Source organism: Myripristis murdjan, chromosome 7, assembly GCF_902150065.1.
Source record: "Myripristis murdjan chromosome 7, fMyrMur1.1, whole genome shotgun sequence".
NCBI lineage: Eukaryota > Metazoa > Chordata > Actinopteri > Holocentriformes > Holocentridae > Myripristis > Myripristis murdjan.
In genome coordinates, this window is record NC_043986.1 from 26,881,901 (window position 1) to 26,908,661 (window position 26,761).

General features: G+C 44.0%; 2 protein-coding genes across 6 annotated transcripts in view; one reads left to right on the forward strand and one right to left on the reverse strand.

Moving 5' to 3' along the window:
* Positions 1–19,926, forward strand: part of tns2a (tensin 2a) — a 58,341-nt gene extending 38,415 nt beyond the window's left edge. For 3 of the 5 annotated variants that reach the window (XM_030054873.1, XM_030054876.1, XM_030054877.1), the window contains 25 exons: positions 265–303; positions 920–961; positions 1,267–1,316; positions 1,709–1,892; positions 2,921–2,971; positions 3,066–3,188; positions 4,564–4,628; positions 5,056–5,139; positions 5,969–6,081; positions 6,430–6,490; positions 7,270–7,345; positions 7,774–7,903; positions 9,315–9,380; positions 9,656–9,772; positions 10,170–11,744; positions 12,086–12,251; positions 12,916–14,198; positions 14,360–14,491; positions 15,083–15,178; positions 15,393–15,470; positions 15,691–15,768; positions 16,172–16,340; positions 17,065–17,133; positions 17,505–17,534; positions 18,012–19,926. In XM_030054873.1, coding sequence (XP_029910733.1) covers positions 265–303; positions 920–961; positions 1,267–1,316; positions 1,709–1,892; positions 2,921–2,971; positions 3,066–3,188; positions 4,564–4,628; positions 5,056–5,139; positions 5,969–6,081; positions 6,430–6,490; positions 7,270–7,345; positions 7,774–7,903; positions 9,315–9,380; positions 9,656–9,772; positions 10,170–11,744; positions 12,086–12,251; positions 12,916–14,198; positions 14,360–14,491; positions 15,083–15,178; positions 15,393–15,470; positions 15,691–15,768; positions 16,172–16,340; positions 17,065–17,133; positions 17,505–17,534; positions 18,012–18,150 — 5,016 coding nt within the window. In that variant the 3' untranslated portion in view covers positions 18,151–19,926. The remainder of the gene's footprint in view (positions 1–264; positions 304–919; positions 962–1,266; positions 1,317–1,708; positions 1,893–2,920; positions 2,972–3,065; positions 3,189–4,563; positions 4,629–5,055; positions 5,140–5,968; positions 6,082–6,429; positions 6,491–7,269; positions 7,346–7,773; positions 7,904–9,314; positions 9,381–9,655; positions 9,773–10,169; positions 11,745–12,085; positions 12,252–12,915; positions 14,199–14,359; positions 14,492–15,082; positions 15,179–15,392; positions 15,471–15,690; positions 15,769–16,171; positions 16,341–17,064; positions 17,134–17,504; positions 17,535–18,011) is intronic. The other 2 variants (XM_030054874.1, XM_030054875.1) reach the window with 2 other exon arrangements.
* Positions 19,927–19,977: 51 nt separating this feature from the next.
* Positions 19,978–26,573, reverse strand: LOC115361495 (transmembrane protein 106C). Its single transcript, XM_030054878.1, has 8 exons — positions 26,056–26,573; positions 25,356–25,649; positions 24,787–24,850; positions 24,265–24,424; positions 23,981–24,121; positions 23,344–23,393; positions 23,108–23,161; positions 19,978–22,157 (listed from the first exon to the last, which is right to left on the reverse strand). The coding sequence occupies exons 2-8, from the start codon at positions 25,567–25,569 to the stop codon at positions 21,989–21,991; spliced, it is 852 nt and encodes a 283-aa protein (XP_029910738.1). The 5' UTR covers positions 25,570–25,649; positions 26,056–26,573; the 3' UTR covers positions 19,978–21,988.
* Between the last annotated feature and the right edge of the window lie 188 nt (positions 26,574–26,761).

Below are 26,761 nucleotides of genomic sequence, written 5' to 3' on the forward strand. Positions count from 1 at the left end.
AATGAATGGCTACTGTACGCTACTGCTAATGTTGTATCAGTTTCCGCAGGTGGATGTTTACGTTGCTGGACGGACCCTCTGTTATCTGGTGTATTTTTATATCTTTATCTCGTTTTTAGAGGAAGTATTTCCTCATATTCCTCACCCAGGCCTGGCCCTTCCACTCCCTTCCTTCTTTCCTGGAGCAAAAGTGTGTTTGTGTGTGTCTGTGTGTGTCTGTGTGTGTGTCAGTCTTTCTGATGCCGCTGTATTTGTGTGTTCCAGGTGACCTCAGCATGCATCCCAGCTCCCTCCAATGATCTGGTAAGATGACATTTCTCTCTCTCTCTCTCTCTCTGTTATTTTGTGTAAGAGCATATTGTAAGCTAGACTTTTCTTATACTTCCCTGCTCATCTGTCCTTGGTTACAAGGTCTGGTTTTCCTAAGAAAAAAAAAAAAAAACACACTTTATGATTTCTTCCTGCTAAATTGTTTTCGGGAAGGCGAGCCCTCAGCCCCGTTTGAACTCCATTCGTTCCTGAAGCCCTGCAGGGTTCCAGTCCAGAAAAAAATATTGATGTTGCTGCAGGAAATCGTAATGTTTATCCATTAGGGAGTCTGTTTGTTGAATTAACTTTCCTTTCCTTCCCCTATGTCCCCCTCCTCTCCCTTCTGTCCTTCCTCTTGTCACCCTCTCCTCCTCCTCCTCCCTCTCCTGTCTCGCCTCCCTCATCCCATACTTTCTCCTACATCCTCTCCTCTTTCTCCTCGCCCCTTCTTCCCCCTGCTTTGCACCCATGCCATCTTAAACCTTCCATTTCATTCCCCCACTCTTCTTTCCACTCCTTCACCGATCTTTCCCCCTCTCCCTTGCCCGTTTGCACCCTCCTCTCCTGTTTTCCTGCATCCTCTCACCCGTCTCCCCTCCCCTCTTTCCAGCAGCGTAGAGGGACCGCTCCTTCTCGGCACGTCCAACACCTGGTGAGAGCACTTTACGATGCATTGCTCCTCCTCCTCTGCATCCTCCCGTTTCCTCTCGTCTTTCTCCTGCCTCCCCTCTGTGCCCCGCTATCCATCTCGCAAAAATGCTGAAACCTGTCCGAGGAAAAACATTTGCGGTCAAGTCAATTTCGGTTTTTAGAGCTCACACACACGAACCCAAAGTGTGAAAGTAATGCCAGATGCTTGATGATGAGTCTCTGTGGAAAAGAAATATATAGTTGAATTATTGGTCAGCTGTTTATTTATTGTATTTTTTTTTTTTTTTTTTTTTTTTTTATCCTCAGGGTTCCACCAAGTCGCTGACCTACACCAAACAGAGAAACACCCTGCCCAGGTAAAGGTCATCTCATTTATCTCCATGTTTGATGAAATGACTCAAATCTTCTGTAGTTCTGTAGTTCCACTTTTTCCATGCCTGCCGCTGGAAGCCGCTGCAGAGGGGAACTGGCAGGGCTTTCTCGTCTGACTATTGCAAATTAAGTGCCATGGGAGCAATGGCACCGCGCGGCACCATGATTCAATCAGTGTCGTCTTCACTTTTCCTTTCTTCCACCTCAGTCTTTCCAGAAGCCTTCGTGTCAGCCATGTGATGGAGCAAGTTTATATCGATCCACTTAATGCACTCTGAACCACAATAATACTCTCATCCTCCCTGCTTTCCTCCTCCATTCCCCTCTCCTTTTCTCTCTCTCTTTTTTTCCCATCCGTCTCTCCCTGCTCGTCCAGGAGCTTCAGCGTGGACCGCGTGATGGAGCGAGTGATGGAGCGCCACTACGACTTTGACCTGACCTACATCACGGAGAGGATCATCTCGGTCTTCTTCCCCCCGATGCTGGAGGAGCAGAGATACCGGCTCAACCTGAAGGAGGTGGCCGCCATGCTCAAGTCCAAACACCAGGACAAGTTTCTGGTGAGGGGATGGAAAAATAAAAATATACTGCTCTTTTTTTTTTTGGGAGGGGGATCAGTTATTTATTTATAATTTGTGTAAGGAAGGGGAAGCACCATCACAGTCACTTGTTTTTCCTCGACCGGCCCCACACAATCCACCCCCACCCTCTAACCTCTGACATGATGAATCAAGGCAATGGACAGAGAAAAAAAAAGAAAAGAAAAACAGCAACAAAAAAAAAAAAAAAAACATATACAGGAAACCACATTAATAGGGACAAAAAAAGGAAAAGGAGTGGGAAGAACAAAACAAAAACAAAAGTACAGAAGTCCTGCAAAACTCTCAACCCCATCCTCGTGCTACTCAGGGATCCCAGGACCATAGTAATCATAAACTAAACTAAAAAATTCAGGCATAAATTAGATACTTATGCCAATGTCCTCCATTGCTGATGATGATATCCACAGAAATAGCTGAGAGCACGCATAAAATGTTTATATATGCATGAGGTAATTAAAGACTCTGCATACAGTATGTATAATATTCCAGACAAGGAAAATATACTGTGCTGTTTCTGTCCTTTGCCGTGTTGCAGCACCATTTTGCATCCCGTCTGTTGTTGTTTGTGGATGCAAAATGGAACAAGAAGAAGCAACAGTTGTTTTTTTCTTTCTGTCTTATTTAATGGCATCATTGCACTGATCAAATACTTCACAGTGGAGAGTATTTTAGGGAAGAGTCACGGTAAAGATAAGAGTGTGGTATGTGACTGTTTTGAGGACGGTGTTTTGAGGTCATTGTGTGTGCCGAGCCACAGAAACAATTCGAACAGAAATGTCCGAACAAATTTAGCAGCCCACAAATTAGCTGTTTATCAACATTTCTCTGCCTCCGCCCTGCTAAAATGATAACTGAGTGGATAGTCGGGTCGACGCTGATTGGAAAGGAGGACAGAATGCATTTTGAGTGGATATGACACTGCATATCTCTTCTGCTGCAAGATGAAGTGAGGAGAAATGCCTGATGAAAAATGAATTGTGTTTCAGCTCTTCAACCTCTCCGAAAGGCGCCATGACATCAGCCGTCTGAATCCCAAGGTAGAGCGATGGTTCCTTTCAATCTCATGAGTCTATAATTCAGTAGAGGGATAAATTCATTTAAGTTCCTGGGCCTCTCTCTCTGCACCTCCAGGTTCATGATTTCGGCTGGCCTGACCTCCACGCCCCGCCGCTGGATAAGATCTGTGCCATGTGTAAGGCCATGGAGACGTGGCTGACCTCTGATCCGCAGCACGTGGTGGTCCTGCACTGCAAGGTCAGAGTTCAGGGAGTCGCCACGGTTTAAAGACAGATGGCCCTGCGGTTCCCATGATCACAGCGCACGGCGCATCTTCATTTTTCAATGCAAGGAAAAATGTTTCCTGTGGAGTTTGAGATGAATTTCAAGCTATTACTAGAGGGCTTTCCAGAATCCTGATACAGAGGGTATTCTGTTTCTTTAGCTGTTAGCTCTGCAGCTAGCAAGCAAGACAACAACCAGCTCAAACCTCACTAATGTAATATAATATATAGCACTAATATTGCACCTGCATGGATGCAGTTTTGGTCATTGTCAACTATACCATGTATAAATTTGTTATCTTGAAGTTTAATATTTCCCCGCATGTTCCAGATGCAAGTTATGGTTGCAGTTAAAAATGCAGGAAAAAGTATCACTAATGACAAACTATTCAAAAAGTGGAAGGACACTAAAAAGCTTCTTTGTTGTATAAAGCAGCTAAATGTAATTTATTTCCTCTATCGTTGCCAGTGAAGTTAGTAAATCGGTTAAAACCTTTACAAATGAACATGTAACCTACCCACCATTACACCCATTACTCAAAAAAAAACAAACAAATGAAAGCGTCAGTGCATGTTGAGGTCAGTTATCTCATTTAGCGATTTATTTATCTCAACTTTTCAGGAAAACAACTCGCAGCGACTTTCGGTGTAGTAGCGCTGCCAAGCAGTGACCACCTGCCACTGTGGGTGACCGAGCTTCCCGGGCTTGTTTGGATGTTTTAGCTTTTGGTTTTGGTGAAGAGACACAAGAGCTTAATACTAAAACCAGACTACTGCTGTGGTCTGTTGACTTTCCAGCACATTCCGCTACAGGCCGTTCTTTCCCACATGCACATCATGCCAGAGGAGTAGAAGAAGTGAGCTTTTGTCAATAAAGAATCTCCACGGAAAGACGCAACAAAACTTAGCTTTCCTGAAAGAGACTGATAGACGTTTTGGCGTAACCTGCTTTCTAATCAGCAGGGGCGTCTGCATGGTTATTGGCATCTATAGGGGTCGGATTAGGAATTTCGAAGCTGGAATGTCTTTGGAATGTGTCAGGAAGTAGGGAGCACCCGGTGTGAAAAAAAACTCCACAGGGAGCTTTTTAATTTGTTTTTCAGCTCAAGGTGGTTCTCCTTGTCTTTCTCTTGTCTTTCTCTCGCCCTGTCAAAAAAAAAAAAAAAAAGATTAAAAATCCACCGTGCAGTCTTAACTGTCACATCTCAAAAACCGTGCAAATTCGTCTGTCTCCACATTCAAAACTCGGTGCCTGAGGCTGAAATCAGCTGATCTGCGGTGCATTGCACATCATGACTTCATGGTTTTGCAGAAGACTTCATCCCTGCTGTTTTCTCTCCCTCCGACAGGGCAACAAGGGGAAAACGGGCGTGATCATTGCAGCATACATGCACTACAGCAAGATCTCTGCTGGGTGAGTTTATGTGCTAGGTATCCAGAGCCACAATTTTCCGAGACATTTGACATTTAAGTTACTGCAAGGACGTGCAAAAACCTACTGAATCAGCATGCCAAATCACTTTAAACGCTTATGGCAGTGTACGTTGTGGCTGTGATGCAGTTCAAATGTACACAGCAGAAAGATTTCCAGTCTGACTCGCTGATAAGTTGCCTGATAAATGATGCCCTGTGGATTTTGCACAGTAACAGTGGAAACTGGTTTATCCTGTGGCCAGTGCCAGCTGTATCCCTTCCATGTACTTTCTGGCATCTAGAGAGTCTGGTGCAAGTCTCATGATGGAAATTGTTGGCCAAACCTGTGTGTGTGTGTGTGTGTGTGTGTGTGTGTGTGTGTGTGTGTGTGTGTGTGTGTGTGTGTGTGTGTGTGTGTGTGTGTGCAGTGCGGACCAGGCCCTCAGTACTCTCGCCATGAGGAAGTTCTGTGAAGATAAGGTGTCCTCTTCTCTCCAGCCGTCCCAAAACAGGTAGAAGGGAGATTGTGTGTGTGTATGTGTGTGTGTGTGCATGCATCCCCTTTGTATACCACCTGCAGGGAAAGGGGAAATATATCTTTGGCTTTGAGAACATGTTGATGGTCTTGATCTCTCTATGCTGAAGTCAGTTTGCTTTGTGTGTATAACTCTTCAACTTTACGTGACTGTTTATAAGAGGGTAGAGCAGATAAATGGGTGTTGATTGAATTATAGAAGTGGCACCATATTATCAAAGCTATTTAAACAAACTAGCCTTTTGCTTTTATAGGATTCGTGATCAGCCTTGTAGTGTTTCTGTAAAAATAAATCTGGTCAACATATGTGCTGCTCCTTGGCAGTGATGATAAAGAGCATTAAAATGGTCATAAATAACGTGACTTGGAGTTTATGTACCGTAACCCCATATGCTTCCTTTGTCTTTTTGTAAAAATGTAAAGACCTGAATGCATTTTCGCTTGTTTAAGTCATTTTCAGGAGACAAATGTCAATATTTTGAAAGAAGGCAGAATGAGGCAGATAACTTCAAGTATCAAGGGAATTTAATTGAAGAACATGTCGGAAAAACTCAAGTCGTCTCACCCCACTGGCAGATATTTTTCTTTAACTTGCTTTAAGTTTTTTTTTTGTTTTTTTTTCAGTGTTCAACTTTTTATCTGCTTGCATTTCTCTTTGAATTTGAACGTACTGAAGACGACTATCTGACTGCGGCATCAGTCTGCTCCATGGCTGTTTGCATTTTTTCCTCATGGTTTCTTCATCTCTCATCTCTCTCTCTCTCTCTCTCTCTCTTTCCCTCTCTCTCTCTCTTTCCCTCTCTCAGGTATATCTATTACTTTGGGGGTCTTCTCTCTGGGGCGATCAAGATGAACAGCAGCCCTCTCTTTCTCCACCAAGTTCTCATCCCTTCGCTCCCCAACTTCCAGGGTGAAGGAGGTGTGTGTATGCGTGGTGGTACTGCCTGAATCCAAATCTCCTTCCCCCCCCCGAAATATATACGTCTCTCTTTTCTTGTGCTGTGTAACTTTGGCCGTGTGCCTGGATGTGTATGTGATGTGTGCTTGTCTTGATGCTCTGAGCAGCATTCCATCTGAATGACAGCGGTGTTAGTGTTTGCAGACTTCTTAGATGGTCATCTCCACCCTCCACCCACACACACTTGTCTGTTTGTCTTTAATCTGATGATGGAGTTCAGTTGGGGGGGAGGCAGTCAGCACATTCCTCTGTGTTCATATTGATAGCACTGTTTATATATCTCTCTCTCTTTCTCTTTCTCTCTCTCAGGTTATTACCCCTTCTTGAAGATCTATCAGTCCATGCAGCTGGTCTACACGTCAGGCATATAGTAAGTCTCCACTACCAATAGCCAGTGACTTAAAAAAAATGTATGCTGGGTGAGGTATTTGCCCTGCATGATGAACAGCTTTCACCCCTGCCACAGTGATGTCAAAGAGGCAGATAAAGCACACAAAACACACTATTAGACAGAAATATTGTCAACTGCTGTTTAGTGACTGTACGGCATGACATCAACAACATAGTGTACTCTTGATGCATATGGGGGATTTTCATTAAACATGAAAAATTGCAATTCAGCTTTGAAAAGTACTTTTTAAATAAAATATGTTTAATTTGGATTTGGATTCAATTTAAAAAAAAAATTCAAACATGACTATTCTTTGCAATATATCACCATATTAACCCTTTGATGCATGAATTATGAAAGCCTGAGTCAAGGTTTTTTTCTTATGTGTTTTTACTCTTCTTAGGGCATGAACATTTTTGTGAGTCTCCATACTTCTTTAAGGATGCAGGACTGGTATTATCATACTAATATTAATATGTGTTCAGCAAGAACTGATAGTCTCTGCATAAACCTCGATGAAGGGGAGCAGCAGAGAGCATTCTAACAGCTGATATGCAATTCCACCATAGAAACCATTGCATTTAGGAGAAAATGACTTTTAAACAGCTGTCCACTGTAGTGACCGCTATGCACCAAAGGGTTAAAAAAGTATGCAGTGATTGCAAAAATCAGTGCTTATGAATATCCAAGTTCACAGATCTGCTGTTGCTGTGTGTATTTTTTCGCTATCTAATTTCTTTGCGTGTGCTGTGTTACAGTGACTTGCAAGGCACTGGAGGTAGGCGACTGGCTGTGACCATCGAACCAGCGCTGCTGCTAAAGGGTGACATCATGGTGAGTTCAGACTGTTTATGTAAAAGGAAATGACAAACGGGACGGCCCCTCTGCGCCCCAGGGAGAGGTTGTGATCATGAGTCAGGAACTTCACTTATATCTCACTGTTTTAATAAACAAACGCTTGGAAAGTGTCTTTAGCAATAATTTTTGCATTGCATAAACATGAGCCACTACCCTGAAGCCAGTGTACATCTACAGCTAATGTACAGCAACAAAGTGCTTCAATATGTCTTTTTAGTCATTTTTTTTCAATAATGCTTAACAGCTGCAAGACCTCTGTTTCAAAATGTGACATTTACAGTTAATCATTTTCTATGAATATGCGTCACTCATTTTGGAATGAAACTTTGTCGTGTGCTTGATCTCTTACTGTTCCAATACAAAGTCAGCTGCATTTCTCCCCCCCTCTCTGCTGCCCCCTGTAGGTGAAATGCTACCACAGGCGAGCCCAAAGTGCTGACAGGGACACAGTGTTCAGGCTGCAGTTCCACACTTGCACCATCCACGGATGCCAGCTCTGGTTTGGAAAGGGGGAGCTGGACGAAGCTTGTACCGGTGAGTTAGTTTGATGAGAGAAGGGAGGGAGGAGGAATGTTAGGGAGCGGAGGGGGGCTGATCAAAGTTTAGGAGGCAGACGGGTAGAAAAGAGGGCTACAAACTGGCTGATTTGTGAAAATTTAACAAGTAGAGTAGAGGGCATTTATACTATCTGCAAATCCTTGTCCTGAAAATCCATAGGCAACAAAAAGGATGCAGGTCTTGAGTTCAGATAGGATCAGTTAATTTATGAATCACAGTATATCAGGGTGTTAAATTAAATGCTCAATGTGATTAAACAAACTACCTTTTTTTGATCCAGCACTGTAGACAGCAAGAGAAGTAACATTTCCCTAATCCTCTAGCTATTCAGCCATAACACTGTGGGGTTACATAAACAGTCATCTTGTTCCACATAAGATGTGGGAAAAATGTGGGATTTGCGTAATGGATACATTTGTGTCATGATCCTCATAAACTTACAATAATAAAAAAAAAATACTGCTCCCTTAGGACTGGACTCAGTTCTGTCTCATTTTGCTTCCTAAAATAGTCTTAAATTGTAATTTAGAATTAAATTTGTTAACAGTGGTAGCAGGTTAATCACTGTGTTGGACTAATTGACGTAATGGCTGCTCTCTGGAAATGAGCATAGTGGGAATGTATTCACAGTAGTTTTCCACTTTCAAATGGCCTCATATTACTGTGGCTGAAAATTAAATCCTTTAATAGCAGTATCCTAATCCTCATATTGGACAAATTGAGGTAATGACAGGTCTCTGGAGGAGAGAATAGTGAGAACTGGTTACACTGCATGCAGGGAGTGAGTGTCCCAAATTATCGCACAAGAAGAGTGAAGCAGGCTTGGTGTGTGTCGGCCTATTGCTTAATTCCATAAATAACATGCTTATTACCTCATTTCCTCATCGGTTTCACATTTTCTCAAATGTCAGGATACTTCCAGCCTAAAAGCATGACTCCAACGCACAGAGGAGGTGCTGTATGTGGTAGTCAATCCACTGGACGAAATGAAGCATTAGAAATGTAAACACTCCATTCAGAGTTCATCCAAATGAAAACATATTTGGCAGATAGGAGTATAGTTGATGTATTAAAGCAGTGTTTCTTAAACTGTGTGTCATGGCCTAAAATAGGTTGTGGCCTTGGTACTTTTTTTTGGTGGGGGTCCCCACATCACAGAAGCTCAGGTATGCCTTAATAAGTCTGGGTCTCATGGGAAGATTACGTTTATACTTGGAGGATGAAAATGTTCAAGACTTCATGTATTAGAGGATCGCATAGTGCCTCAAGTGGATTTTCAAGACAGGAAAGCAGTTAATGATGGCAATCTTTGTGAAGTTGATATGAATGTAACATTTTCTATCGCTCATGTTTTGGTGAAGATCGTTTCTGTTGCTCTTCCCCTCAGATGAACGTTTCCCATCCGATGCCACAGTGGAGTTTGTCTTCTCCTCTGGACCTGAGAAGATCAAAGGTTGGTTCATTCTACTTCATGTTCCTCCTCGTATCTGTTTCACTTCAAACATTCGCCTCGTACAAGATAAATTGATTTAAGTGCAGAACTCAGGATGTATAGACTACAAAGATTTGTTATCCAGATATGTTAATGTTAAAGAAAGGGAAGGAAAGGTAGGGAAGCGTGGCCTGCGTTGCTCCCACTCTCAGCTCCATCTGTATTATATCTAGTACGGTAAGAATGCCATAAAATGAATTTATATAAAGTGTTTATTGAAATGTGTCTTTCTCAAGGCCGCGAGTACCAGAAAAATGACCCAGCCGTCACAGTGGACTACAACACAGCTGACCCAGTGGTTCGCTGGGACTCCTATGAGAACTTCAACCAGCGATACCAGGACAGCCTGGAGGGTATGATACAAAATGTACTCTGTATGCCTCTACTCAACTAAATTATACTTTCAAATCTAATAGGCTTGTAATGGGGGATAATTATAGTAGTGGGACCTGGCACTCAAAACAGTCTTCTGACACCGCTGGCTATTCTGCCCCTACATGCTCCAACATGACTCTGTAAATCTAAAGCCATTTCCAAGACAGAAAGCACAGGTTTTAAGTTTAAGTGAAGTGACTAATGGGCATAACAGCTGTCAAATAAAAGTTCCCTAAATCTGTCGATTGCTAATGAGCAAGGAAGATATTAAATTCCCCACAGCAAATAGTTCAGTGTTATAAATGTGCTCAGTTGTAAAGTAAATGGTTCTGCAGTTTGAATACTTGTCTTGCTTTGTCTCTCTGTTCTATTCAGACATTGCCCACACTAAAGGTCCTCTAGATGGCAGCCTGTATGCTCAGATAAAGAAACGCCGTGGTCCTGGCTCCGGCTCCCTCACCTCAACAAATGGCAGCAGCCCAGGGGTGGGCATTACAGAGGATAGGCCCAATCACCTCATTACTCCTGGTTCCGATTCTGCCCTCTCAGCCCATTCCAGCCATTCAAATCAATCATCTGTCCATCCTGAACGTCAGGACGAGTCGATTCGCCCCCCACCCCCGACCAGACAGGAAAGGGAGGAGCTGGAGCGCCTTCTCGGAGGCATTGAGGGAAACGGAGAACGAGAGACCGCCATCTTGGATGACGGGGATTCCTTGCCCTCGGAGCGAAGCGGAACACTGAGGCTCAGCCGGTCATGTTCCTGTCGGGCTGGTTACCGGTCCCAGCGTTGTGCCGAGCCTGGTTGTGACCGCACTCTCCTCATGCCCAATGGTTACTGCCTTGACCGGGCTCCCGGCACCAATGGGCACCATGGGGCAACACCCTCTGCCAGCCCCAACTCAGCAGCCCCACCATCACACATGGATCTGTGCCAGCACTACAGCCCCCACTCGCACCAGTCCCTCCCACCTCCAGATCTGGTGTGGGACCGCCAGAGTGGCCCACCACACTACTTACACCGGTCGTGCTCAGACAGCACCTCATCTCGCCACCTCTGTCCCTACCCAACTCCAGACCTTACTCCTCACCCTCACCCGCATAACCACCCACACTCGCACCCCCTGTCTGCACCAGGTCGGCTCTACTATCGAGGGGATGACTACGGCCCCTACCACCACCCTCCACCTCACAGCCACCACCACCCCCACCCACACCACCCCAAACGCCCCACCAGCCCTACCTACCAAGACATAATGATGATGGATGGTTTGTCGCCCCCTGGTTGCCCATGCAGGGATTGCAGCATCAGAAGAGAGGACCCGGCAGCCTATCACGGCCTTAGGCTGGACCGAGGTGACAGCTTCCACTGGGACAGAGAGGCAGAGCTTCAACAGAGGGAAGTGGGGTTAAGGAGAGCCAGGGAAGCAGACCTACCAAGAGGATCAGAGCTTCACTGGGAGAGGGATCCTGGCCTGAGGCGGGGCAGGGAAATGTCCCTGCACTGGGAGAGAGACAGGGAAGCCGAGCTGCAGTGGGAGAGGGAGAGAGAAGCTGAATACTGGCACAGGAGGGCCACTGTAGCCTCATTTGGCCCACAGGGCCATGACCTTCCTGCATTTACCTTTGACCCCTTGCCTTCGGGTCACCCGGCCTATCCAGAGGCGTCCAGGTCCCATGCTCACTCCCATCTGGATCTCAAGTACAGCAGCAGTAGTAGCGGATACCAGACGCCCCATCAGGCCTGCCCATGCTCGCCCTACCAGCCCTCGCCATCTGAGAGCAGGGGCTACGCCTCTGGCTATCAGTCCGAGTCCACCTCTCCTCTGCCCCCTGTCTCCTCCATGCCAGGGTCCTGCAGCCACAGCAACGGGCCAACGGAGCATAATCACAGTCACCACCATCACCATCCAGACTCACAGCAGTCATATGGCTCTGACTCACAGACTGGTGAGTCAAACGAAAACAAAGACATTCACATAATGATGATATCCTGAAATTTGTTCTTATTTAACAAAAAGAATGAGCAGATCAATTATGTCAACAACAGCATGCACTGAATAGTCTGTGCTAACTACAGGGATGACTCTTGCAAACTCCAATACAACCACATTGCCTCTTGCCTACATCACATTAATTACAGAGGTCATTTGTGTGCACATTTTATCTCATGATTTTAATACAGAGTGTGCACTTAAAATGTGTAAATCATACATCAAATATTATTGAACATTGACAGAAAAGGACACAAGATCACACCTGATATATTAATGGCGCTGGTGATTTTTCAGATGGCCTTCGTAGTTCTGGTGAAAGTGTGGGCTGGAGGGATCACATTAACCATGGTTCCTTTAAGAGGGTCCACAGAGATGGCCATGGTGCATGCTCAACGCCATCCGACATGTCTGGACCGCCCACACCTGTCCACACCAGCAGCCCTGTATGCACACAGGAAAGGTAATCCACTTCAACACTACTGCTGTTGGCATCAGTGCTTCATCCCCACAATTTGTTCTTAGTAGGGTGGACAAAAGTGCAAGAAACCTTCTACTGATGATTGCATAACCAACATAAAGTAAATGTCAGCTCCTTGGAGTTGATAAGGTTCATAGGAGGAAAGCTTGACTTAACTTGGAACTAGTATTGTTTTGGAGGCAATGTTTCAATTTGGTCAGAAGAAACAATCTGAAAATTTACCCCAAAAATCTGTAAGAAATTACAAGAAAATTGCTACAAAAATATCTAAAAAAAAAACAAAACAAAACTCTAATTAAAAAAATATATATACTAAAAACATTACCAGTAACAATGTTTATGATTATTGTACTTTTTAAAATTTGATATTATATTATAAGAAGCAAATATTACAAAATTACCACAAAAAAATGTTTGGGGAAAAAACACTAGAAAATAGGGCTGGGGGCCCCAAATTTCAAGGGACACTTCTGTCTTGGACACTTTAAATGCCACAAGGGACTGGATATGACTGAAGGACAAGAGATTGTTTGAGGCAAAGTGATCATTCAAATGTGTTGAATATAATGTACAGAACTGCTTCTCATGTGCATGGGGCCACATGAGTCACTTTAATGCTTAATGATTGTGTGCATTTCCAATTAAGTGCCGGTCTGGGAGGGAGAGAGTATGAGATCCGGACGACCGACATCATCACCAGTGACTATGATGCTTCTCAGCCGCAGGACAGACCATACCATGACAACAACGTCATTCAGGATCCTTCACAAACCCAAACACACAGCACAGATCCCTCATCACAAGCACAGGCTGCCAAAGACACACACTCACACGCAGTAGCCACACCTCCTCACACAGAACCCACCAACCATTGCACTGCACCCACAGACCCAACCCCACCCACCTGCCAGCAGAACCACTGTAGCTCGCCTACAGCTTCAGCTTCCTCCACACAGAACCAGAGCACTATCCCATCCATCACACCAGATGCATCTAACCAGACAAACGCCCACTGCCAAACCCCCTCTTCCCCAACCAAAGCATCGTCTACAACGGATAAACACCCGCAACCCGACCCCCTGACCCCTCAGACATCCCACCCTTCAGAGACTGCTGCATTACCTTGTGTTGTGACACAGGCAGCATCCCAGCCTCAGAGCCAGACCCAAACCCAAGCCCCTGGCTCTCCAGGACCAAACCCAGCTCAAGTCCAAGTCAATGGATCGTCTCCACCCACGGAACCTACCCCAGAAGTCCATAAACCTGCCTCCACCAGCCCCGGTTCGCCGTCTGCGCCTGTATCTCCCAGCCCAGCCCCACCCTCTTCTCCCCAGCCCCCGTCCAGCAGCATGGAGGGTTCCCCCATCACTGAGGCCCCAGTTCCTGGCTTTGCCACCTTGGCTAGACGGTTGATGTTGAGTGGGTCTGACCCCCACCATCTGAACCACAGCCACCACCATGGACCCCCACATCACCATTACCCAGGCATGGAGCTCAGTGCTGTCGGACACATGGACAAGCCCTACTCTGCTGCTCATGATACCAGTGAGAGGCACTGCTACCCTGCTAACGTTGCTCAGCACCATCCGCCCTCCTACTCCAACTACTCCACTATCTCCATCCCACTTCCTCACCCCCAGCCTCCTCTCCCAGAGAAACGACGGCAGCCTCCAGGCTCACCTAATGGTGGGGTGGGGACCCTGAGAGCAGCTGTGGGTCATGGACCTTCCTCCATGGCCAGCGCCACCCAGCAGCAGCAGCAGCAGCACCATGTCACGTTCTCTCCCATGGTGGGGGAAATGGCGCCCCCTGTGGGAGAAGTTGAGGGAGGGATGTCCGTGGAGGCTGAGAATATCAACAGGGTCAGTGTGAAGTTTGTCCAGGACAGTTCAAAGTTCTGGTACAAGCCTGGTATCTCCAGAGAGCAAGGTAGGTCACATAGCTAAAGGTTTTATTTAATTCCTGTCATTTTCTATTGTAATTTAATTTTACCGATAACCAACAAAGATATCCTGAACAGATTTACTATTGAGAAAGACTAAATGTAAAGAATGAAACATTCTTAATGTTTTGGTTCTGTTTCCCTCTAGCAATCTCAGCACTAAAGGAGAGAGAGCCAGGGTCTTTCCTGATCAGGGACAGTAACTCCTTCCAGGGGGCCTACGGCCTGGCCCTAAAGGTGGCTACGCCTCCTGTTAACATCAGCAACCACAGCAGCAAGGGTGAGATTTTTTTTGCCAGGTCCTGGTTCTGAACCAAGTTTTGGCAAATGATGAAGCTGACTCTTGAATCACAGTTGCAAGGTGCTGCCCAAAGGGATAAATCCCACAACTCCAACAGCTGAATTGCTTTTTATCCAACTTATTCAGAGAAGCTCTGACAGCAGTGGTTTGGTCTCGAGTGACCTTCCTCGGATACAAGTGACCAAGTCACATCTCATCAGGTAAAGGTCAATCATTAGGCCATAGGTCATTGTCAGTTGTCCAGTCCTCATTAGCACTGCATCAGGGATTTTGTGGCGATTCAGTTCTTAAGTGGACTAAGTAGATAAGCTTTACATTGCTGTTAGAGCTTCTCTGAATACATGATACGAAAAGCAATTCAATTTAAGTGCTGCAGTCATTGCCTTTGTTTTGTTTTTTTTAAAGATAGCATTTTTGCATTGCATGCTTGTTTAACTCATTTGGTTTCTTTTCTTGTGGATAACAGGAGCATAGTCCAGCTGTTTGGGCTGTGTTACATGGCATGTAGTCATGCCTCATCCTTGATAAACACTAACTAGGTAACATGTTATCTTTTACTGTTTGTTACAGCAAGTGACCCTCTGGAGCAGCTGGTTAGACACTTTCTGATAGAGACGGGCCCTCGAGGAGTCAAGATTAAAGGATGTCAGAATGAGCCCTACTTTGGTAAGTCTGTGCTTAATCTCTGTGCTTAATGGAAAATAAGTACCATAGGTGGGAGGCAACCAGAGGAGGGATGGAAGGAAATAACAACAATCTTCTGAGCACAAGTCAATAAGCGCATAATCTTTATTGGTTATATGGAAATTATGAGATTTAAAATAAATAAATAAATAAATAAAATTCACTCACCCATTTGATGTTCTTCTGTCATTGACAGGGAGTCTGTCTGCATTAGTCTACCAGCACTCCATCACTCCCATCTCTCTGCCCTGTGCTCTGAAGATCCCAGAAAAAGGTCAGTCCTCAGGATCAGCTGTGGATAAAGTATTTTAAAATAATCTCAGATGTGTTATGATTGATATATACAATCAAAGAAGGCACGAAACACTCAATTAATCCTACAGTGAAAACCTCAGAGAGTCAGGAGATGTACTGTGAGGTGCACAGATTTTACAGCACGTCTGATTCAGTAAGCTGACATAATTCGTTTTGATCTTTTCTCCTCATGCTGTCAGACCTGATAGGAGAGATGCAGGAGGTTCAACCCGTGAGCAACATGAGCACGGCTGCTGACCTGCTCAAACAAGGAGCAGGTGAGTTCCTCATCTCTTCCTCCGACTCACAGTTGTGTATTTAATTCCACTTGAGTCACTGTACATGTTGCCATTGGTTACTTAAGGTGTTTTTGTTCCAGCATGAGAAAACACTGTCATACAATCAAGTTCAAAAACAGTACAAATTCTGCATAACAACGTAATCTACACATATTAAATACAAATTAAATATATACTGTTCACTGTTATTACTATTTGTTAGGCTACCATTAGTTTTACTATTACTTTACTGAATAAAATATGTCAAATCCAAATATATAACAGATTATGCTCCAGCCAAGGAGCCAGAAGAGCCTAGGCCTGATGACCTTTGACCTTCTACCTCCTTGCATTCTGATTGGTCACTATGCCTCCCTTCCTCTGTCTGTGTCTCTTCCCTCAGCCTGTAACGTCCTCTACCTGAACTCTGTGGAAACAGAGTCTCTAACGGGACCCCAGGCCATCGCCAAGGCAACAGACGCTACCTTGGGTCGTAACCCACGTCCCGCCGCCACCGTGGTCCAGTTCAAGGTGACGTCCCAGGGCATCACGCTGACGGACAGCCAGCGCAGGTGAGACACAGCCCCTCAGAATTACTAGTCAAAGATAAAATGATATTTTTTTTCCAAAACATAAATATATAAATGGCCTAAGGCCTTGATTAGTGATTTGAAACCCTGTAACATCATCATGCATTATGTTTCAGAGTTCTCAGAGTTAATACCACCCACATGCTCCGTGAGAATAACCACGTGGGCCCAGACATCCCGTACTTGCTATTCGGTGCACTAATTAGATTAATCAATGATTTCATCAGCATAACTGGTTACATTTAATATATCATGAGTATTATGGCAGAACATTCATAATTTGCCTTTTGTCTCCAGTGAACTTGCTGTAATTACCTTATTTACTGTCTTCAGTGTTCACCATTTAACTTACGCGCATCCATCTCGTATTCTCTGATGCAATGGCCTAATCTTCCTGTGGGACTCTAAGTAAAGTTAAAATTTCATTTAATCTAATTGTCCGCAGCGCTTCTTCCACAGTTGCAGATTGCTGTCAAAGGAAACTTGATTACTTTGTCACTTTGTAGACCTTTAACTCCCCTTGGCCACGACCCCTTGTTAAGTAATGACGATGCTAAGCCAAGTTAAAGATACACTGTAGCAACAACGTTAAGGCCCAGCTTCCCATGACTTCATCGCATTCCGGTGCGAACAGATTCGGTCCATAAAAGGCCAGTTGTTGTGTTTTGTCATCTGTGTGCATCTGTGTGTCTCTTTCTGCCTGTAGGGTTTTCTTCAGGAGACACTACCCGGTGAACAGCGTCACTTTCAGCAGCATCGACCCCAAGGACAGGAGGTGGGAACTGCAAGCGAAACGCGAATCTTACCGCCGTGATTGTTTTAGCCGGAACGTGTAGTCGGTAGTGTAACTAACCACGTAAACCAGCCGAAATCATAGCATTCATTCATTCATTGCATCCATGATCACTCACAGCATTTGTTACCTCGCATGGAGCTGCGTCTCTTTTCTTGCGAGCACGTTTGTCAGTGTGTGAGGAAAAAACATAGTAGGCCGTTTTTTGTGATGCGTGCGTGCTTGTGCGCTGTGGCTGAGGCTGCAGCTGCATCTCTACAGTACGTCAGCTTGTTTGGCAGCTCTGCCCATGCGTGTGTGTGCGTGTGTGTGTGTGTGTCTGAGCCTGGTTTCTGTCTCTCTCTTGGCTTTAGGTGGACTAACTCAGACAACACCACTGTTAAGTAAGTGCTCTGCCTGTGTGTGTGTGTGTGTGTTGTGAGTGCACAAATCTGTGCTGTAGAATTCATAGGTAGGTGTGTGAGTGTGTAAATATGTGTTTGTGCTTTTGAGAAATGACAGATTTGCCTGTGGCTGAGAAATCAGTGGTATTAGATTCTGTGCATGGCCTCATGTTGCGTGTGAGCCTTGGCGAAAATCATTCTAGCAAACATAATGTGATAATAGCGGTCCAATTCCCATTGCTCCATATTATATAATACTAATTCTTTCACTGTAGTTAACCTGCTTTTAATCAGGGAAGTGTTGAATGGTGCAGAGAGCCCTTGGCGTTTTGTAATTACCTCCTCACTAACATCTTTTCTCTCGGTTTCCCCTTCCCCTCATCCTGTTTTTTTTTTTTTTTTCCCCACATCCTCATTCACTTTCTCAACCATTCTTAATCCCTGTTGTCCTCCTCCTCCGCCTCGTCCTCTCCTCAGGGTGTTTGGCTTCGTCGCCAAGAAGCCGGGCAGCCTGGCGGAGAACGTGTGCCACCTGTTTGCCGAGTTGGATCCCGAGCAGCCTGCCTCTGCCATCGTCAACTTCATCAACAAGGTCATGCTGCCGCAGCGCCGGTAGAGGGGGGAGGAAGAGAAGCGAGACATCAGAGCAGACAAGCAGTGGCATCAAGCATGTAGCTGACAGAAGGCATTTACTGTTCACCAGTGGCCAAATATTGCCATTGTGTTCCGAGTTGGGATGATAGCGCTAAGGCCGTCTACGCCCTGTGTTCATGATCCTTTTGTAATGGAAACACATTCAATTTTGTCTATTTACCTCTTCATCTGCTCCATACACGTCACCTTTCCCTCGATCAGGACTGATTGGATCCATTCATTATTTTTTACTGCCCAAACAGAGTAAACTTGATTCAATATATACATCAGATAAAAGACAGGATGATGCGTGTAGTGTTACAACTCTTCCAAAGACGAGGAGGCTTCACCGACCTTTATCTTTCATTAAGGTTTATCCACCTAATTGTTCTCCAGAAAAAAAAATACCGTAAAGGACCTTTTCCAAGCCATCATCGTGAGTGAAGCTCTGTTGACCTGCCTGTTTAAATGATTACAATGAAATATGCCTTATATCACCTTTGTCCTTGAAAGAGCGCTGCAAGGAGAAGCAGCATCCAGCTCTCCTCTGCACTGTAAAAAAAAGCCCATAAGGTTCAACATTTTAGACGCATCTGTCTTTATAAAATAGGTGTTTATATTTGTATTGCTGCAAAACCTTGTTTTCCTCACTGCAAAAACAACGACCAAAGCCCTGATGATGTAATTTAGTTTAGACGTTCAGGTATGCAGAAGCATGTACAGCGAAGTGATGACTATAACTGATCTTTAACCTCTTACTGCAACTTTGCCTTCCAACTTGCCACAGCAACCTTACCAGTGTAACACATTTCCGCTAATCACTGACGACAATCGTGTTTTTCACTCAGAGACCAAAACGCACCGGCGGGGCGAGAGACATAACCATTTAATGAAAGTAAACATGAATGTAAGGTTTTTTTAACTCGAATGATGAGTGTGTGAGGGAGTGGTGTGCGTGTGTGTGTGTGTGGGTGGGTGTGTTTAGGGGTTGGTGTGCGGAGGGCGTTAACGCAAACAGGCAGGCCGACCGGAGTTCTTGATAACAGGGTTTTGTTAGGTCAACTTGCAAGTTTCAATGTGATGTACCTTAAGTGGGGGGAAAAAGATGGATGGGGAAGGATGTACAGTGTTGTTCCACTCTGCTGCCACAAAACGAATGGTGTACATTAATTCATTAATCATTCCAGTAAACCTAATTGCTCCTGTCTATTCACTCTACACAATGAGGTAAATTCTACAATACACTATACTGTGTGATAAAGAATAATGAAATTTACTCAAACACCTTGAGCAAAAATTATTTAACGCCACAGCAGTGTAAAAAATGCCACTGACTTATATCAGTGTGAGTACAAGTGAGTGCAAGTGTACAAAGTTAAGGAAGATCAACACACACAGCCGAGACGGTGGCGTAAGGACAACGTATTTAACCAAAGACAAAGCACTCCTGTATTAATAAGCTTTTTAGCCCGCTATATTTTTGTATTTTTTGCTTCATGTATTTTACTATGCATTCATTTAGTGTGATACTTTGTTCCGTAAGACCTAGATAAACACTACTTGTATTACAGCGATAATATATATTGTGGTCTGTCTCTTGTTGATCTCTATATTATGTAGTAATATATTTTCTCACATGCAGCTATAGGACAGTGTAAGAAACAAGAGAAAGGAAACATTTGTTTGTCTGAAAAAGGAAATTATGCTATTTTGTATGCACAAATGAAGAATATAATTAAACTGAAACAATGTGGTACCAGAAGTGTTTGTGGATTAATGCTCATTTTGGGTGAACAAAAGACAACTGAAGGGTGTTTATATTAATTTTATTAGTCAATATTCCCTTTATTTACATTACTTCTTGTAACAATCAAGCATGAAAATAAACATTTGTTCAAAATTTGTTTTTGATAAAAACCATCTTCATTCATACACTGTAAATTTACAAACCACTATCCCTTTAAAAAAAAAAAAAAAAAAAAAATCACAATGAATCTCAACTCTGTTTCCGTTTCTTGTGAAATAAAACCACACAGTTCAAAGCCAGCTATTGTACAGTATGCCAAGCAGATGACCAAAGTCACTTGAGAGTATTTAGTTCTGCTTTAGTCTCAGCTCCACCGTCCACTGAGCTGTGAGATCATTTACTTGTCGGTCTGAAACTATCTGCAGGAAACTTTACACATCGAAAAGAGAGGAGTTGGCTGAAACACAACCGTAGGAAAAGGCAAAGGAAGTAACAGCGTAATCCTTTAGTGACAGCTGGAAGTATAACTCAACCACGCACACAAACACACGTTTAAGCCAAGTTTTTGTGCCACTTTGGATTTCAGCCGTAACGTTTTAAATACTGTTTGCAGGAAATGTTGCACAAGTGTTATGTTAGCACCAGTACGAGTACGAGGTAAGTTAGTGCCAACGTTTTCGGGGCCCAAACCGACCCTACCAGTAGCTTCATCATGACTATGTGAGTTAGGTTAAAGGGCTTCTCCTTATCAAACCCGAGGTATGTTTGTAATGAAGGGTGGAGATTCTCTAAAAATACCCAGATAAGGCCTAGGGGTCAGTGATTGGATCATGTAAACAGATCAATTTCATTCAAGTCTTAAAGAAAATTTGTTCTCACATCAGTCTTTCAGTTGTGAGATGCATAACTTTGAATCTAGACTGAATTTAAAATGGGGACTCACTAATGAGTGTGACATAAGGTGCTGAAAAATTGACTTTGAATATACTCCCTTATTTAAAAACATCCACAAAATGCTAAATTCTAAATGCCATTTTCAACTTCAAAAGTAGATAAATAACACAGCAAAAGCAATAACATATGCATCAATTCTAAAGGTGTGCGAGTCCAATCAGCAAATTCTCTTTGCCCTCGTCATATGGACTCCCAAAACATAAACAGCAGGCCACTTCTTTCTCCCTTTTTGACAGAATGAAATGTCAGGAGCCTCAGTCTGCACAGTGTTACAGTGCCAAGTTTCTCAGTCATTCAAGCAATGCCAAAGAATGCTCTCCTAATGTTACAGCTAAGGGCAAAAACAGCAGCACACACAGACAGAGCTCTGTAGCAACAATTAAAAGCTTTGGCACAAATGCCTTTCTTGGCACCGTATTGTCAGGGTGGAAATGCCAGCCATTACCCCTAAAGAAAAGAGCTTTCTCCTACATTAATCTTGTTTCCACAGAAGGATGAGGAATGCTGGTCAGGGATTTTTTCCTTATATACACCACTAGTTTTTTTTTCTGGAGGAACAACTGTTTTCAGCCACAGAAATGACTTGTCACCTTATTTAGGGTTTGAAATACACAAACACTCCTTTTGAAACCGTGCTGTAGACATGCTGAATCGGGATAAGGAATGATAAATCACTCAAGGTGCTGATATTAAAAAGTGACTTTTGATTTTTACAGTGCTAAGCTACCTACGGCCTATATGTCAACAACTACTGAAAAAATGACAGGTGTTTGTATAAAGCAATACTGACCTTTAGGGGATGGATCATGGGGCAAAGTTTCACTTGGTTTTGCCCAACAACATGCCTCAGCCACCATGGACGAGCCCAGCTGGCTGAGGCACAGATACAGCCCACATGGAGTTAATGCACAACAGCGGCTGATGACTTTTCCAGTGTTCACTAAGCTGCCCTGGCCCTGCTTTAGGATTCTAAATGTCTAATGTGAGCAAGTAGAGAAAGCACCATATAGCGAGTTGCTGGTGTCTGCACTGACAAAAGCCAAACGCACCCTGGGACTGATGTATGGTGAAAGACCTGCACTGTCTCCCACCTCCTGCAGAGACGGGACACGTCCCGTCCTCACAGTGGAGGGGGAGTGAGGGTAGAGGCTGGTGGATAGCTGGGGGGATGGTGCCAGTGCCGCCTGCCCAGCTGGTGGTACGTGGAGTTAGTGCCACAGTCTATGTAGCGGTAGGCTTCTAGACTGTTCTGGGCCGTTCGCACCATGTAAGAGGTTTTCACAGAGGTCCTGTGAGCAGACAACACAACACAGAAACAACGACCAAGGCTTAGCTACAGGCCTGCAGAGGAGAATGAAGCAAGATTAGGCTGAAAGCATCTGATCAGCCACACGATGCCAACAAAATACAGCCCTGATCCAAGTGTTTTCCTGCAAAAATCAGATAACTCAAACCGGTGCTCTTTATAAGCACAGATGCAGTCTAGTGGCATCGATCCTAAAAAACACATAAGATACTCTACCTTCTCAAAAGACATTAATACTGATAAAATACAATTGTGCCAAAATGATACCTCAGATAAAGAAATCATCTTCATATTGAAGTGAAGTACTTCTAAAGAGAGATGAAGCTAATAACACTACTGGATCTGTTTATGTTTACAGATTAAATGCATGAATGAATGATACACATCTATGTATTAATCATGTAAACAAGCTTAAACATCTGATTGTAAAATACGACAATATCATTAGAAAACTGAGGTAAATAGGTTTCACTGCTATTGATTTTTCAAAGATTTCCTCTTAGGCCAGCACCCTCTGTTGATGTTCACTCACTGACTCTTTCACATTATTTCATGACAATCCACCAGGAAAATTTGGACATGTCCTAATATCAGTAAACCCTGATAGGCTAAATCATGAATATTGTTTTATATGTGCACGGCAACTAAATAATGAAAATCATCAATGTCAGTTCCAAAAACAACAAATATCATTGACAGTCATATAAAAGCAATAATACCACAGAGGTAGTGGTTTATGGCACAATTTGGTGTTGCCTAACAACACCCATGACAAAATTATACATACACTACGTCTTGACTGCAGGCTGATAAGAGAAGGTAATGGTGGCGCAAGTCAAACAATAACAAAAAGCAACAACAGATGGCAGGAGAGGAATATGAAGTCACATGAGCTGGTAGAACGAAGCAGCTTCAAGATAAAAAGATACTTACTGCATGAATACGACAATGTTGTGGACTTTGATGCTGGGCATGGTGCAGAAGGCACTGCAAATACACAAAGCACAGAGTTAAGAATGTACCACAGGGTTTTGCTTAGTCTTGCAAACAAATTCTTGGACACATTAAAATTGGAAATGCCAAGTTTCTACAGAACAGTGATACAACTTTTGGACAAAATAATGCTGCTTTAAGTGCAGCCAGAAAAAAGAGAAGAAAATAACACTTACTAAACATAAGATGCGCTGCTACCAATCTCCACACTGACAGTAAAGTTCACCTGTAGAACACCAAATCATGTTACACAACATCATCTCTCTAAGTGGTTATCTACACCTCACACAGTATTTAGTTATCTACACCTCACACAGTATTTACTTAAAGGCCATTACAAAAGGCGTATTCTATCAGCAGTGAGATGAGGGAATGAGGCAATGTCAACAAGAGCTTACCTATAAATGACCCCGTGATATGCCTCATGACACTTGACTGAGCTTGGGTTGCATGACATACCCAGCTGAGCTACACAAAAGAGCAATATCTTTCCATCTGGCACTGCAGAGTAGTCAAACAAACTCTAAAATTTTCAGATCACTCTCTGAAAGTGTGCTACACATTATTACAGTACTTTCGGTTGCGAAAGTATTTAGTCTTCAACAGCAAAGGTGTGTCGGTATTCATGCAGAGGAGCTGCCAGCTTAAACCCACAACAAAACATCATACAGAGACCGCATCCTGTAACAAGTTCACCTCTGCTGTTATGACAATGATGCTTTCGACTGTAGATTGAACCCACTAGCCTCTTTGAGGTAACCCCTTAAGCATTAAACTCTGTGTTAGTGTATAAGCGCTACAACGTCTCTGTACCTGTCTCTGGCTGAGAGGCTGGATGGTGATGACGTTGTCCAACTGCTGTGTCCCTATCACCGTCTTCATGTACAGGACCTGGCAGCTCACACTTTGCACCAGCACCGTGAAGAAGTTGGGGTTGCTGAAGTTCAATGTGCTCTGAGGGAGAGACATTTATTTAGTCTCAAAAGGTACATGGCAAAATAAAAAAGACACTGAAAATTAAAGCTGCACTGGTCAGGAGTTAAGAGTGAAAGTTTAAACAGTCTCCTAAACAGCTGCTCGCGGTGCCTCTGTCTTACCGTCATGTTCATTAGGACCCTCGTATTGGAAGGGTCGAACCGCACAATCACCGAGCGTATCCCATCATCCATCACAACCACCGAGCGGGGGAAGAGGAAGAAGGCCACGAGTGAAGAGGCCAGGAGGCACAAAACAGCTGACATGACCACATACAGTTTCCTAGGACGACAATAACACAGGTTATCTTTAGTAGTTTGTTATGGATCACACAAAGAGCACAGGTCTGCACACACTTGGATTAGTAATACGTAAGTTTCAAGTCATCAATGGTACGTAACAGCGCTTACATTGATACTGCATTTGCTTAATTATTGCAAAAAATTCTACACAGTCATGTAGAGTGCGGGAGTGACAGTATACCAGTTCAAACAGGTAAACCATTTGATCCATGAATGCATGTATAAAATGACCAGTGTCTTTGGAAAACAACACTAAACAAAAGCCATGTACAACATAAATCAAATCTTTCCAGCTCCTGAGCGCCTCACACACATGAACTGGTAGCAGGGATCAGTCCTTACGTTCTCTGGGGCTGCAGCCTCTGGTCACTGTATGGGATCAGTGCCACCAGCTCGTTCACTTGTTCTGTCAGGAGGAGGACAGAACAGGTGAGTAGGTGAATGATGACGAACATGTCCATCATCTGTATCTGGGTAGATTTTTATTTTCTTGGATGCATGAAAAAAACCTAGATAGTGATGCTACATCTGTACTTTGAAGACAAAAAACAAAAAATACAGTGAGTGTAACAGATGTTCTTGGAAGGGAAGCTCTCCCGGTCTACCTCAGAGCACCTGCAAGTGTCATGAAGTTACAATAAGAGACTTTTCGAGACCTTTTTGACTTCAGTTAGGTCAGACTTTACCACTGTGATGAACATGTGTGTTTTCTTATACTCAAGACCTCTGATCTGATTTTGGATTACATTATATGACTTTGTTGATTAAACACTGTTTCCCAGACCAGCATTTCCAAGGTAAAAGCCACTGGCTAATGGCTCCATCTGTGTCTAGGTAGTTGTACTCAGCCTTAGCTATCGTAAACACTTGAGCTGATTGATCAGCAACTTGTATCTACCATTATAATTCACCTGAAGGTATGCGGCCGGTGCCTTGACATGTCGGGCAGGTAATGCTGTCCCTGCCAGTGAACTCCACGTAGGGGAACTGGGCTATGTCCTCCTGTCTGTCGCGTCCATCCAAAGAGTCATCATCGGAGCCTCTGTCCCCGACTTGTCGCCCGGAGCCCTGGCTCTCCGGGATGAGCTGCAGGCTGCTGGCGCTCCGAGACCAAAGATTTCCCATGACAGATCACCTTTTACACGGATGATCGAGGCAGCTTTCCCCGCCGACAACTATCAGTCTGCAGGCAAGTTCTTCTCCACCTGGGAAATGTTGACAGAGTTAGCGATAAGGTAGCTTCGTAGTTGAGTCAGCCGGGCGGGTCATGCTGCCAAAATATGCAACACTAGCTTTTGTGTAGAGAGCAAACTGACTCAGAAGCGGCATGTCAGCTCAAATTGGCAGAGAAGGGCCGTGTGTCTATCAATAAAATGTGAGAGTCACTGAAGCGCTAATCTCACTTAAATAAATCAGCTGACAGACAGACAGGCAGATGTAGTTAACGATTACACGCTGCTGCTGTTTTTTAAGGCGCGTCAGATCTGACTAGCCAGCTAACGTAGCGGTTTAGCTGTACAGCTAGCTTACGTTGAACCAACGGCTACCTGTTTGCAACGATGCTAACAGACTATGGAGTTTACTACCGGACTAACTCAAGGTTTTACTCACCTTTTACACCAGACAGGCCAATGTCCCCGCCGCAAATTCGTGTTTAGCCATGTAAAAGCATAGTTGTGGCAGCATCTCTCGCTGCTCTCTGTCAAGTCAAAATTTACGTTTGTGTTGCGTGCGGCCTTCAGGTGCTCCGTGTAAATTCCCTAAATGAGTTTCCAGAGTTGTTAAACCGACTTACAGGCGCATTCAAGTGTTAAACTCGAATGTTCTACGTATTTTCAAGTCTACTTTGTGTGTGCTCCCATCGTGCATCATCAGTTATAAGTGTAATTATGACTTCAGTAGTCCTTTTTGGTGTTTTTAACTAAAAAAAACAGGACAAACCAGGCCTTGGCAATGCAGCAGTAATAACCAGTGGTAATGAGAGCAGCTGTGGGCATGATGTCTGCTGCTTTGGTAGCTTGTATATAACTTTAGTCCCTCTGAGCTATCGTGTGTGAAAACGCTGTCTGTTACGACGCTGTCTCACAAGACAGCAGGCAGCTGCGTTGCATTTGGGACGCAGTCCACAGGCCTGGTCAGTAAATGACACAGCTACACTGAAGGCAGCGTTGTTGCACCTGCATCTTCCTTGGTTGACAAAAAACGAGCGAGACATCATTTGGCCTGCTCACTGCTGCCACCTAGTGACATGAATTCATCTGACACGACAATTAACAGAGAACAAATAAGACTCATTAGAAATTGGCAAATATCAAAA

Bases quoted from the DNA above. Each gene is read 5' to 3' on its own strand.
- LOC115361495 (XM_030054878.1), bottom strand. From the start codon at position 25,569: ATGGGAAATCTTTGGTCTCGGAGCGCCAGCAGCCTGCAGCTCATCCCG. The intron at 23,394-23,980 runs GTACAGAGACGT...GGTGTTCTACAG, and splicing joins AGCCTCTCAGCCAGAGACAG to GTGAACTTTACTGTCAGTGT. The intron at 22,158-23,107 runs GTAAGTATCTTT...GTCTGCTCACAG, and splicing joins AACATTGTCGTATTCATGCA to GACCTCTGTGAAAACCTCTT.